The sequence below is a fragment of the Lolium perenne genome, chromosome 3, assembly GCF_019359855.2.
Source record: "Lolium perenne isolate Kyuss_39 chromosome 3, Kyuss_2.0, whole genome shotgun sequence".
Classification (NCBI taxonomy): Eukaryota; Viridiplantae; Streptophyta; class Magnoliopsida; order Poales; family Poaceae; genus Lolium; species Lolium perenne.
The window spans coordinates 41,985,330-41,998,569 of NC_067246.2; the positions used below are offsets into that span (position 1 = coordinate 41,985,330).

Below are 13,240 nucleotides of genomic sequence, written 5' to 3' on the forward strand. Positions count from 1 at the left end.
AGCAAGGTGTTGTGTTGTGGTGACTCCCCCTTGTGTGTGTGTTGGTGAGCATGCACCTCACCTTGTGAGGTGCTTGCACTGCTCATGGTTGGTACTTGTGTGAGCTGAGGATCAGCTCGGCCTGGTTGATATTATCCTCTATTTACCAATTTTCTTACTGATCTGCCAAGTGGCTTTGCCACTTGGCATAATGTGGTGTTTTCTGTTTTGTTTTTGGTTTATGCAGGGTTCAAGATGATCAAGGATGACTCCCTCAACTTGTTGATCATGAAGATCAAGAAGATGAAGAATTCTAGTTTAGCTAGTTCTTTTATACTTTGTAATTTTCCTTTTCTTTTTCATTTATCAATTTCTGAAATGTGTTATGTAATAATTATTTCATCTGAATATTGTAAAGACAATGTATTTATTGTGTGATGATCAATAAAGCTCAAGTTTTCTCTAATGAGCATTTTGTGTTGTTTTTGTATTCTTTTCTTATTCATATAATCCAATTATACTATTATTATATGAATTATTAATTGTTTAAATTAAATATTGTCTTAGTGTTGTTTGAGTTTGAATTTCCAATTCAAACTTGTTTCAAATTCAATCATACAACTTAAAATATGAGATGCAATTGTTTCCCTCTTCTCAAAACCCTAATTTCAGAAGAGATCGTGTCCAAGTTTGTCGCACTCTCGAAACCCTAACCCTAGCTGGTGTCGAGAGAGAAACTTGTTCCCTCTTAGGTTTTACGCAATTAAGCGCGAAATTTTCCCTTGTTTTGCGATGCAATGCACAACCCTTTTCTAATTCTACCCCGCAATCGTCTCGAATCCTGTGATATTACAGGTGAGCTCACCCACGGCCTACTGGAGCAGTTGCCTCCTTCATCCGAGCGTCGGGGATGGAACCGCCGCGTCGCCCACATCCTCCGGTTCTAGTAGTAGATTGTGGGGTGCATTTGTGGTCTCCGGTTCTTGGGGGGCTACCATCCCCCACAAGCGGACAAACGCTCCGGTAGCCCCAATCGTGTACGGACACGATTTGGACAATGCGACTAGAGATGGGCTCACCATGCCATTGCTTCGGGTGCAGCCACGGCCTAACCAACCCCAGGTGCCTAGTTAGGTAGGCTCTGTTGGCGACATCGATCACCCCATCTGCAGATCACAATCGGCGATCACCCCATCTGCAGATCACAATCGGCGTGCGGACTTAATCGACTAAGTCCCCTTGTGTCGCCCTTGAGGTGATAGGATGGGGTGTCGTTGCCCTTATAACCATTCAATTACAGGTTGGTTCTTTGTTAAGCTCTTCTTTATACGTAGGATTATATGACTTAAGTCGAGGAAGAAGCCCGATGTAACTCTACTCCAGCTGTGGTAATGTGGTGGCCGGTCAATCAGGTTGAAAGTTAAAGTTGCAAAATTCAAAATAAAATCTGAAATTCAAAAGAAAAGTTAAGGTTGATCAAAAGTTCCAGAATGCTCTGTGGTACTTTGTGTGTGAGCGTTAAATAAACTGTGCTGGCCTTTGCAAATCTTTCGAGCCTGGTGTACAACGTATTATAGCCATGAACTCATCAAGGTTCAGGTATAAACCATGTGGCATTAGCCATTTATAGAGTTCCACAAGCCCACGTACACACCCAGTCAAGTCTGAAAATGGCATGCTACACCACCTTTGAATCACCTTTATCCTCTTCAGGTAGACTTTTGTGGCCTAAACCACACATGACCCAAGTGTAGTCTGGTGTAAAGGAAACATGAAGAGCATGGTATTGGGATTGTTCATCATTTGGCCCATCACATAACAGCTAAGAGAAGTAACTTCATTTCTACTAAGATGTATTTACAATGATGAAGCACTCTTTGCTATTTTTACAACTCCCAGCGCACCAGGTTCTTCAATGTTCGAATACAGAAAATTCGTGTGGGGGTCTCTACAGGAAATACGACAGCAGACAGTACGGCACACCTATCAGGATATCACCATGACGCATGTTATGCGCACTCTAAAGAATAGATACAGATGAATATACATTAGCTAGAACGATCTACTTGAAGAAGAGGCCCTTTTTCCTTCCTCTCCTCTTCTCCACAGCCTGCAAAATGCACACGCTCCACATTAGGGTTGAAGGAACAGAGCATAGAGATGACAAATAATAGAATATTGACAGCAATGTATTCCTTCAAACCATTTGTGGCTACTAAAATCACACTTTCTTCGAATAGGGTTGTAGCTGGTAGTACTAGATAAGATACCACTCTAACAGGCAGAGTCATCAACAATATGCGCTATGATGCAGGCTCTACGACCTTAACCATGAATTTGGTAACCAAGCTTAATATCAATCTAGCTACCTTGAATATCAGCATAGCAGTAGTGGGAAGAATCAAGAGCTTTACAGTTAACTTCAAAGAAAAAGATGCTAAGACTATCAGTGGGAAGATGACAGTAAAATTAAGATTAAAAATACCAGCTAATGTGGTCCATCAAACATGCTAAATGTCACATAGTGCTCAGTTATGAACTTGAGTAAAGTGGGACCATCACTTCATGATGACCCACTGGATGTTGTCATGGAAATATCAGATAATTAAAGGGATGGTCATATGTAATGTCTTCGCAGAAGATAAAGAGATCATACCATACTTCTGAACAATCTTAACACTAGAACAATCGTATCCCGAGGTCTGCAAAATTGGAATAGACAGTAAAATAAGCGGTATATAGTATATGTTCAGCATGACAGTGTATAACCTCGTCAGTAATAAATATAAACACGACGGCACCAGTCATACTGGCAGATAATTCTCAAAGCCAAGGATGCGGTGTTCAATTCAAGTTTAGTTTAAATTTCCAGACAGATAAGGAATTCGATCATACTTCTGATTGTATTAGACAAGTATTTTTTGTTTAAAGAAGTGATATCTAGGATGGTTTACTAAGGACAACCAGTACTAGACTACTAGTCCATGCTGCAAAAATATATGAAGGGATTTTTAGTTTAACTTTGCACCAAATCTATAATGAAGCAAAAAAGTAACTCAGTTTGGTACTTACGGCGTGTTTTCTGCTGGCTGGAGATTATATTCATTACCATCAGCAGACACAATCACAAATTCTGTTGCACGCTCGTCTCCCCAAGGAATATTAATCTGGAAAACGCAGTGTAAACAAAAGAATGATTACAGGACCAAATAAATTACTCCCTCCGATCCATAATAAGTGTAGGAGTTTTAGTTCAAATTTGGACTAAACTGAACTTAAGCCCCAACGTACTCCCTCCGATCCATGATAAGTGTCGGAAACTTAGTACAAGTGTCGGAAACTTAGTACAGAAGATCACTTACTATGGATCGGAGGAAGTAGTTAATTTGTCCACAAACATAATTCTGTACAGTTAAATAGCCTACCAGTTTGATAGGAATGAAGTGCTATGGGAAGGTTTCAAAACTCATCAGTCGTCACAACTAGGGAACTAATACTACTGTCAAGCGTAACTTGAAGAGAAATCCTATAAGCTAGAACAGAACTCACTACCTACCAGAAAAGTTCCAGAAACAGCCAGTTTGCAGTGGAATCTATAGAGTTGCTTTCTTCATAGTTTACATGTATAGTAAGAGACATACCTAAGTCTGTACAGATTGAATGTAACATGGTCATATCTTTGGATTTTGGACTGATTAGTCTGAAATACTGAAGCATCTGGGATTCGAAATCATTTTGCTTGCCAGATTTATTTCAAAGTAATTACTGGTGACACCTACATACCACTGGTTTACCTTCACCCCATTTTCGGGAAAATGAACGTGCTACTTAGGTATCGAAGGAACTAACAGAATCCATTGTTAGTCTTGTTAGTTCACAGGCAGTGTGTGAGAAGTGGTCTGTTTGTGTGATGCTGCCAAAAGCTACTGCAGCTTGTATTGCATAGTGCTATTTATAGGATACAAGCTAGGTACAACAGCTAGGTTTCTAAAGTCTTTTGGAGCTTTCTACTGTTCACCTTCTACGGCTTTCTATTGCTAACCAGAGTTTGCTATGCCTAAGGATTACATATGAATAGTACAACTGAAACATACTAGAACATACTAACACCTAAGCAAGGATTACTCTCACAGTTATCCATCTAATCCTTGCTCTTCATGCTTGACTTGATCTGGACCATTCCAATTCTAGCACGCAGCTCCTGAGACTTTACTCGCCCAAGCGATTTTGTCAAAATGTCAGCGAGCTGATCTGAAGTGTTAATGAAGCTGGCGCTGATGCTTCCATCTTCCAAGCAGCCTCTGATGAAGTGGTACCGAATATCGATATATTTGCTGCGCTCATGGAAGACGATTTTGCCTAATGCCAGGGCAGACTTGCTGTCCACCATAGCTCAACTGTCTCAGCTATTCTTCCTTGAAATTCTCCAAGAAGTCGAGCCAGCCAAATTCCTTGAGTTGCTGCAGTTGTGGCTGCGACATACTCTGCCTCACAAGAAGACTGAGCAACCACCCTCTGCTTGAGAGATTGCCAACTCACCAAGCAGTTGCTGAAGAAGAATAGAGTGCCGCTCATGCTCTTCCTGGTGTCGATGTCGCCAGCTAGGTCACCATCACTGTGACCAATCAGCCGTGCCTCCTTTGTCTTCCGCCGGTAGTGAAGACCATAGTGGGTCCTGCCAACGACGTAGCGAAGAATTCTCTTCACAGCCATCATGTGCTCCTCCGTGGGTCGTTTCATGAGAGGAGGACGAGCAGGCACGCAGGTGGTCAGCGATGCGGCCGCCCAGGGAGGGCAACGATTCAGGCCTCACGCACACCACCAGGCGGGCCCAAGTTTGAAGAATGCGGACGCTCGGCGCGTCCGTGCTGTGTCAGCGCCGACGCGTCCGCGGCAAAATTTGGGCCACGAATGTGTCGGCACGGACAGACCGGTCACTTTGCGTCGGGCCGTTGACCTGGGGGCAAAATTGCGTCGGGCCGCTGGAGATGCCCTAAGGCTATGAATAGTACAACTGGAACATACTAGAACATACTAACACCTAAGCAAAGATTACTCTCACATCCATTGCCAATCCTATATTTAGATCCCCTTTCTGAAAAGAAAAAAATACTGCTAAAGAAAGAGTAGGGACATACAGCAGATGCTTGCTGGAATTTTTCAGTGAGGACAACACCACGCTGCCCGTTACATTTAATGCTGTAACCTTCCCTCTTTATTGCCAAAACAGCTGGTTCCCACATGTCTAAGAATCTCACCTGCTGTTACAAGATTTAACGTTTTAAATAGTTGTGTGGTATCACAAAGAAGTAGCAAGAATGCTATTGATGGATAATTGTAAAGTACAGTAAACATACAGGTAGCAGGACTTGATAAGACACATGCCCAGCTTCAAGAGTTTTCTTAATAAGTTCCTTTGTTTCAGGATCTGCAACAAAGATGGTTATCAAGTTATGAAGCGTTTCAAATTGTGCAAAGCACTACTACAGTACAATTTATCAGTATTGCAGTCACACAATCACATGTCTTGCACCAAAACAACAGTTGTACCGAGGTTTGGGTTTTTGGGAGTTAAGGATATGTAGAGAGGTCAAATATAGAAATGTTGAACCACACTTAAAAGTTCCTTCAAGTCGCACCAGATTTCAAGCTGGTTCAACCTGTCTATGGGATTCTTCATTGCAAAATGTGGTACAGTGTTGCCATACTTAATTTGGTTTCAACAGGTCATTATTTTACTAATGCATGGTGCATAGTGGAATTTAACATCGTGGGATACATCATATAACCCATCATCAGAGTGATTTTGGATAAACCATTCTACACACTTTCTATTGTAAAGGCCTTCCGTTTTGCACACTGGCTAATATAATGTTAGTTTGGCATACAAATTTAATGCTGATAAACTGTATGAGCATACTGACTCGATACACATAAGTTGTCCACAGCAGGTGTGTATGTCTATTCAAATTGTGTTTTAATATCACTGATCCTCTGCAACAGTTAACTGGATTTTTATCTTTGAAAGTTCTCTTGCAATATAGCACTCTTCTGCTAGGGTAGTAACTCAACATTCTATGCAAACTATGATGCTCATAAGTGAAAGCAGTATGTGGCTTTGGACCTGACATTAGCCTATATTGATTTAGCATTTCACAGTTCCTATTTTCTGAACTATTTTTGATTTGCAAGCATACTTTTCCTGTTTTGCAGTTAGGAATATGCTGACCTCTCATTCACATGTAAACTGGTGAGTTATCAGCTATTTTACAAGCACAAACTGTCTACTATTAGCCCAGCTATATTTTGGACAATAGATACACTTAGAACCAACAAAAAATTAAAACAAGAAGATACAGGTAAGAAAAGGCTAAAATGAAAATGCAAGAGCATGTTAACAATTTCAATACTCACCGCAAGTAATTTTTGCTTGGTCGTTAGCATAAACCTTGACAACCTCACCCTATAATAGGAAACAGGAAGGTTTCAAAACAAAACCAAACATTTTAACAGTGTAAGTAATAGTACCAACTAGCAAATCATTTCTGACAGAAATTTAACGATGTAGCAGATCTCATCCATCTAAGATTATACTAACATCGCAACTAGTTGATTTCAATATTTCATCATTTGAAGAAAGACTTAAGAAAAAAAAAGGGTCGGATTTTGTCTCAAGCTGACGAGACTGTCTGGGCATTCTGAATCTCTACAAAAAAATATAAGAAAAGAAAGAAGAGTATCTGTATTATTTAATGGAAACTATCTAGTTATCTAGTAACCGATCTGAGATCTAAGAAATCAGAACAGGGAAATGATAATTAATCATTAAAAAACCTGTGTCATTCCAAAAGGAGTAGAAAAATAGATAGCCCCAAGATTCCCCAGAGTGTTAGAAAAATACAGCAGTATAGCATAAAGATCAGCACATGGAAAACTGATTACCTTTCTTTTTCTTTCATCTAGGGGTTGGACTTCAATGACTAGTAAAGTGTCCACATCATCGGCAGTAACTAAATAGTTAGGTTGCCTTGCTCCTATCCCAAAAAAATTAACCCATAGTAGTGACATCATGATATGAGTAACAAGGGCCCAAACCTTAAATTCATTTATTATGCATCACACACAAAAAAAATAGTACCTTCTATGAATCTTACAGAGCCATCTTCTAAATGCCGCACCCACTGAACATGCATAAAGAGTTGCAAAACTGAAAGTCTGAACTAAACAGATATAATGTGATAGAAAAGTATTTTTAAAATTCAAAATATGTATCTATCAAGCGCACCTCAAAATTACAAGTTGTTGTTCCATCAATGGAGAACCCACTTGCTTGAAGTTCTCTCCCAGGAAAAGCTTCACCCGTAATTCGAAGGTCTTTTATGCCTGGCAATGGATCATCCTCTGCAGCTGCATATCCACAAAAAGCGTCTACTTTGAAATTAAATGAAATGGTAAATATGATTATAGGAACTTAACCCTATAGTAACTACCTTCAGAGAAAGAGGAACCAGGCTCCTCAGGAACGGTAGGAAGATAGGGATATGAAGGAGTTGCTTCCTCGAGGCCAGATGCTAAATTAGGTGAGTCTCCAGGACCCCATTGATCAGAAGTTTCTCGCACATGTTGGGGTTCAGCACCCACAGAACCATCCAAGACATCGCTTCTACTAAGGCCCTTGAATGGTGGGTTTTGGCTCTGGGTATCGAAATCAAACTGGACAGGATGAGAATCATATTGAGATGCTTCAGCAGAAACGTCGTTCCTAAATTGGTTGCTGCGAACATAAATTGATAGTCATATTTAGTACTCTAGTTATGCCTAAATAATTAAATATAGTAGGAACAATTACAGACGAACAGGCATAGTTTGCTAATCTTTCCACGACAACAATTTGAGTATACAAAAATAATGAAATGGTGATATGAACGAGAAAGAAAAATCTGCAAAAATACATAAACATTTATACGTTACCCAACAAATTGAATAACTCTTTTATGTCTCTTTTTTGCTTATTTGCCCCCTTTGGTTGCCTCCAAATTTATAGCCACAAAAAAAAACATTGCTAACTTAAGCATGCAAAATAACACTGTTAAAGAGCAAAAGGTAACTTAGGAAGGTAAACTGTCAAGCTCCAAAACGATAGGCACTACCTGCTTGAAAGAGATGTCCTTTCTCTGTAATCATGATCAATATTTCTTGCAGGAACCTCACTTGGAATTACATGACGGTTTTTGTTTGCTAATACCCTCCAATCACCTCTACCTTGAACAGGGGAAGACATTGGAGATTGTACATGAGGATATGGTGTCTGGGGCACGATATCAAGACTGTTTTTGCTCTGGGGAAGTAAAGAGTTAGAGAAAGTATTTGTCACAAGAGTAATCAAAAAAGTATAGAGCTATAGCAAAGTCACCAATGCTTTTCCAAGAGGATTGTTAGGTGACTGTACAGGAAGACTGGACTTATTTGGCAATTCAGTTTGCCATGGGGTTATCTGGTACTGGGACTCCTGAACTTTCTCCTGCATCATCCAAGATTGCATGAAAGGCAACTTCAAAGTTCTGTAAGAAGAATATCAGCAGTAAGCTCTGCAAGCATGACAAGCTTACTACTGACTATAGAATGCGCGCACTGCAGTTCTAAAGTTAATGCACATTTACTGTAGCTTCATGTTGCTTACCTCGCTAATCATAAGTTGCTCCTGCAAATGCCTAAACAAAACCTACAGGGCAAGGAAGACACATTCAGCAAAAGGTTCACTCAGATCCCGGCCACTTCAAACTCAGTTCAGAACATAAACAGAAGCAGCTTGATCACATGTTCTGAATTTAAACTGTGTTATGTTGCTTTTCTCCATCAAAAGTTATTTCATGTTCCCTAGTCACACTAATATCATTGCATTTTACCCTTTGGCCCGTGTACTGCAAAAAAATATTTAGGTCCTAGCTACTTAATGATGGTGCCCTACCAAAACGTCAGGAAACAGGACATACCTTCAAATTACTAACAATGGACTGAGCATCGAGGACAGGCGGTCGCAGGTTTTCATATTCTGACAGAAGAGGCACCAAAGAAGATATGAAAGTTGATCTTTCTTGATGTGCAGCCTATACAGTAACACAAGAAAGATCAGTATCATTTCAATTTCTTCAATACTACAGTACTGCATCTAACAATGAACGCCCGATAAAAAAAACTTATATCAACAGTTTGTACAGAAGAATTGACTAAGATACACAGAAAAGCTAACATAACAAAACAAATGTAAGTCATATCTAACTCCAAGAAGTGAAATATCTTACGATAAAACCTTCATCTCTCCAAATGTTAAATGTATTCCAACAGAACCAATTGGTAGTCTGGTTACCTTACCCTCAGTCAAGTAGTCTCATCAAGTAGCTGTTTCTAAATGGCATGTTCATAAGTCATAACTATATCCAACTAATAAAACTGAGCTGCATACATTTTTTAAGGCGAAAAGATTCCATCGGTTATAGAAATTACGGTTATGTGTTGCATTCCCACATCAAATTTGAAATTTTCTTAAGGCACAAGCTGAAGTAAGCATAACAGACATACTCATAAACTTAATGCAGGATATGATCACCTATAGATGATTGTACACACACTTGGATCTTCTACAGTAAGATGGTAAAGTGATATGAATGGAAAGCTGCATATGAAACTTCAGCTTCATAGAATACAAATAACCAAATTAAATTTGAAAGGGTGTATGGGTATCAAAATCATAACCAATTTGAAATGATTTCAACCTGAGGATGCAAAGATAGAACATCTGATAAGTGGTAACCATTCAGAACAAGCATATATAAGCCATGAACGTTCCAATAATAGAAAACTACCTGCAATGCATATGTTAGACGGACGTTTTCCTCAACAATATCTTGTCTATACGATAAAGCCTTTGATGCTGCGTCAATTAAGTCTTGTTGCTGTTGATCAAATGCCTGAAAAAGAAAATCATCTTAAAGATAATTCGGTATACTCAATCCAAGGGACTAAAGAATCTTTGATAAGCAATATCTTACCGCGCGCATATAAGAGATGCGTTTTTCCAACGTACATTTCTCATTGAGTATTTTTGCTTCCTGTGAGCAATAGTTCGCTGTCAGGTACAAGATAGAAAGGGAATAGACAGCAGGAATGAAATGCCTTTTCTTTGTATAAAGTAGTCACCTTCACTGCGTAATTACCAAGATGCTCTCTTAACCGTGTGATCTCTTCTTCGCGCTCTTTGACCTTAACGGCAAGGTCCTGTGTAGGGACAAAACTTTTGTCAGGAAAAATAGGTCATATAATAAGCATTACATATGGTGTTGCAAGGAAATCAAGCTGACCTGCTTCCAGGATACGTTTGAGTTCATCTCCGAAACAGGCAGTAACCCCTGTCCAGCTAAGTTGATTCTTGTATCATAATCACCTTTTCTAGGCCTGCAGGGAAGGGACTTTTAGTTTATATATCCGGTTCTGCTACCAAAACGCGTTTCCAGGGCAGGTTACTTAGCTGACACCAATTGTGCTTTGTTACCTGGTGGGAGAAAGTGAACGAGATGACGGAGTGGAGAACTGTGACGGTCCGCCATTGTCCACAGCAGCCGGTTCCCCTGACGATCTTCTAAACGCTCCATTAGCGTGGCCGCTGTCAGGGTAGTTTTGGTTGATTCGATCATGCGTCTGAGGCTCTCCTCCACTTCCCGAGATCCCGTTCTGATGAAGGATAGAGGTGCCCTGGGCATTTGTCGAAGAAGCGTGGGGTTCTTGACTCACTCCACCGAAGGAACCTTGGGAGGTAGCGTCCTCGCTCTGGAACCAAATAAAAACGAAAAAATAAACTGAGTACATCAAAAAAAAGAGTATGCATTCCTCTAGCTGTACTGTACTGTACTAGCAAGTAGCAACACCACAGCAACAAGTTCTGCCACGCCCAGCCACGAAGAGGGATGCGAATTAACCCACAATCATCTGCAGCTGCCGCGTCTTGCGCATCAGCTCGTCCTTGAGGCGGTTGTTCTCTTCCAGCTAAGATCAGATACAAGGAACCGGAATCAGCTGCGTTTACATGGAGCAAATCACGTGCCTGCCTAGCTTGTTATGAAGTGCAGCTTGTGCAAAGTTTTTTTTTTTTTTTTTTGCCTAACTGACAAAGAGGAGCTCACAGTAAGAAGCTAAATTAAAACAAAATCATGTGGACATATCAACTGCTAGTAATATAAATTTGGAAGCTCATACGGGAGAGAACAGGACATAGACGGCCTTGCTGGTTTGGCCATTTCTACCTTATATAGGTGAGTGATTCAGCGGCACGGAAGAGCAGCCGAGAGGGGTCGCGGCAGCGAATGAATTCCAACAGACGACAGGACGACTAGGGGTAGGGAGGAGGGGGCTGACCTGGTCGCGGATGGTGCCCTCGGCGCGCTCGACGGCGCGTATGACGTCGATGAGGTTGCCGTCGCCGCCCCTCCCCGCAGCGGCGGCGGAGGGGTCGTCGGAGGAGAGGGAGGCCGCGGCGAGCCTGCCGGCGAGGTGGTCCATGCGCGTGGCGTAGGGTTCGGGGCGGGGACTGACCGGAGCGGGGGAGGAGACTGACTGGAGTCCACCTGGCCGGGAGCTGAGCAGCGAGTGGAATTGGAAATTTGGGAAGCGAATCGTGGAATTGGTCAGTCACGGGGTGGGGGATGGAAATGAAGGCGACGGGTAGGTGGCGCGGGCCGCCACCGCCACGGCGTGGGGCAGGAAATTATGAATCCAATCGAATGCATCCTATTCGATTTGAATCGCACTTACTAGCGCATAGGTGTACATATATGTAAACCCATGTTTTTATCTGGCTCCGCCCATGTATACATTGTAGAACCCTCGGGTAAGATTCTTGAAGATACTAAATTGGCAACAATGAGATATAAAGAAACTATAGTGCATCTAAGCGGTACAAATTAGTATGCATGATGTCAAAATCTCTATGATTTTCTTAGATTTAGGGTGAAACTAGTTTAGCATGCCGAAAGTTTCAGCATTAGCATAATCTCCCAGGGTTCTACTTTTGTGGCGGTGGATATGTGCAACAATGGACTCTAAAAATGATGCTACCACTACACTTGTTCAAGCTAATATTTCTGTATACAGCACACACAAATACTACTTGAGTTTGTGTATAAAAAATATAAATTTGCAAATACTACTTAATTAAGATTTAATAATGATATAATGTAAACAAGTAAGAACGTTTAATATAAATACTCGTTTGTGTTGTTTTGTCTTGTCTTGGCAAACAATAATACAGAGGACAAGCTACGTCAAAACTGTTGTTGTTACCACTCTTTAGATATTCTTTCGAAAAGATCTATAGTATGTTTTGTTTGAGGCGGACAATATGCCTGCGTAAAGGTACTTCCTGGACCATGCCTGAAATGTTTGCACAACTTTATTTGGTCAGGCTAGCTTGGTCATATGGGTTTAGTTACTATTAGCTCACTTTTTCGTAAGGTTATACTGCATATATTTATCAATTGTCGTTTCATCAACACCTTTTCACATTATCGAATCAATCATGAAATTATGATTTCATATTGCACGCATTTGATATGGGAAATGATTATGTTTCCTCAGAGGTTGCGTAGCTCGCAACCTTTGGGTGGAGCACCGCCAAATGGGGCCCTAATCATGTGGAGGTGTACGTTCACTTCCGGCAGTGTGGGTCTAGATGTTTTATCTCTCTCATGGACATTCCCGTCCACAAAATAGTTCCCAAATCACACGTCATGGCTAGCCAGTGAAGCTCGTCGTGACGAAAAGCGTTGCTACCTTCGTCCTCCCGTGACGGCTGGCCTCGATGGAGCGCTCCATCCCCTGCCACACCCTCCTTTCCCCGCGACAGCTGGCCTCGACGGAGCGGGCCGTTGCCTCCTTACCCGGCGACGGCCGCAGGCCTCCATCCCGCGCCGCCGCATCCTTTCCCCGCGATGGCTAGCCTCGATGGAGCGTGTCGGCGTCTCTTTCTCTCAGGACAGACACAGGCCTCCATCCCGTCTACCGCCGCCATCGTTCGCCTCGATGGTCGATACCTCCATCCCGTGCGCCTCTCCCTCCGCCCCCTATGATGTATGAACACCTCCCTCCCAAACGCCGTCGAGGCTCGACTCCATCCCGTAACGCATGGATGTTGCCCCCATGGCATGCATCGATCCGCTTGCCACGGCGTGGGGCACGAAATTATGAATCGAATCGAATGCATCTATCCTAG

General features: G+C 41.7%; 1 protein-coding gene across 4 annotated transcripts; it reads right to left on the bottom strand.

Annotated features, from left to right (window-relative positions):
* Positions 1-1,795: 1,795 nt before the first annotated feature.
* On the bottom strand, positions 1,796-11,638 carry LOC127340673 (uncharacterized). Of its 4 annotated transcripts, none has more exons than XM_051366426.2 (21): positions 11,389-11,638; positions 10,957-11,019; positions 10,529-10,803; positions 10,338-10,431; positions 10,177-10,254; positions 10,029-10,088; positions 9,843-9,947; positions 8,973-9,086; positions 8,660-8,701; positions 8,429-8,500; positions 8,130-8,317; positions 7,470-7,753; positions 7,265-7,407; positions 7,118-7,160; positions 6,922-7,013; positions 6,394-6,442; positions 5,337-5,407; positions 5,118-5,240; positions 3,052-3,146; positions 2,636-2,681; positions 1,796-2,089 (listed from the first exon to the last, which is right to left on the bottom strand). In XM_051366426.2, the coding sequence occupies exons 1-21, from the start codon at positions 11,530-11,532 to the stop codon at positions 2,042-2,044; spliced, it is 2,229 nt and encodes a 742-aa protein (XP_051222386.1). In that variant the 5' UTR covers positions 11,533-11,638; the 3' UTR covers positions 1,796-2,041. The 4 variants fall into 4 exon arrangements, with proteins under 4 accessions (XP_051222386.1, XP_051222380.1, XP_051222382.1 ...); XM_051366420.2 differs by having other exon boundaries at positions 8,393-8,500; positions 11,389-11,636; XM_051366422.2 differs by having other exon boundaries at positions 7,265-7,386; positions 8,393-8,500; positions 11,389-11,634.
* Positions 11,639-13,240: the final 1,602 nt, after the last annotated feature.

Coding starts and splice junctions, on each gene's coding strand:
- LOC127340673 (XM_051366420.2), bottom strand. CDS start 11,532: ATGGACCACCTCGCCGGCAGGCTCGCCGCGGCCTCCCTCTCCTCCGAC. Junction 10,089..10,176: donor TTGGTAATTACGCAGTGAAG/GTGACTACTTTA, acceptor TATTGCTCACAG/GAAGCAAAAATACTCAATGA. Junction 7,408..7,469: donor TGGTTCCTCTTTCTCTGAAG/GTAGTTACTATA, acceptor ATTTCAAAGTAG/ACGCTTTTTGTGGATATGCA.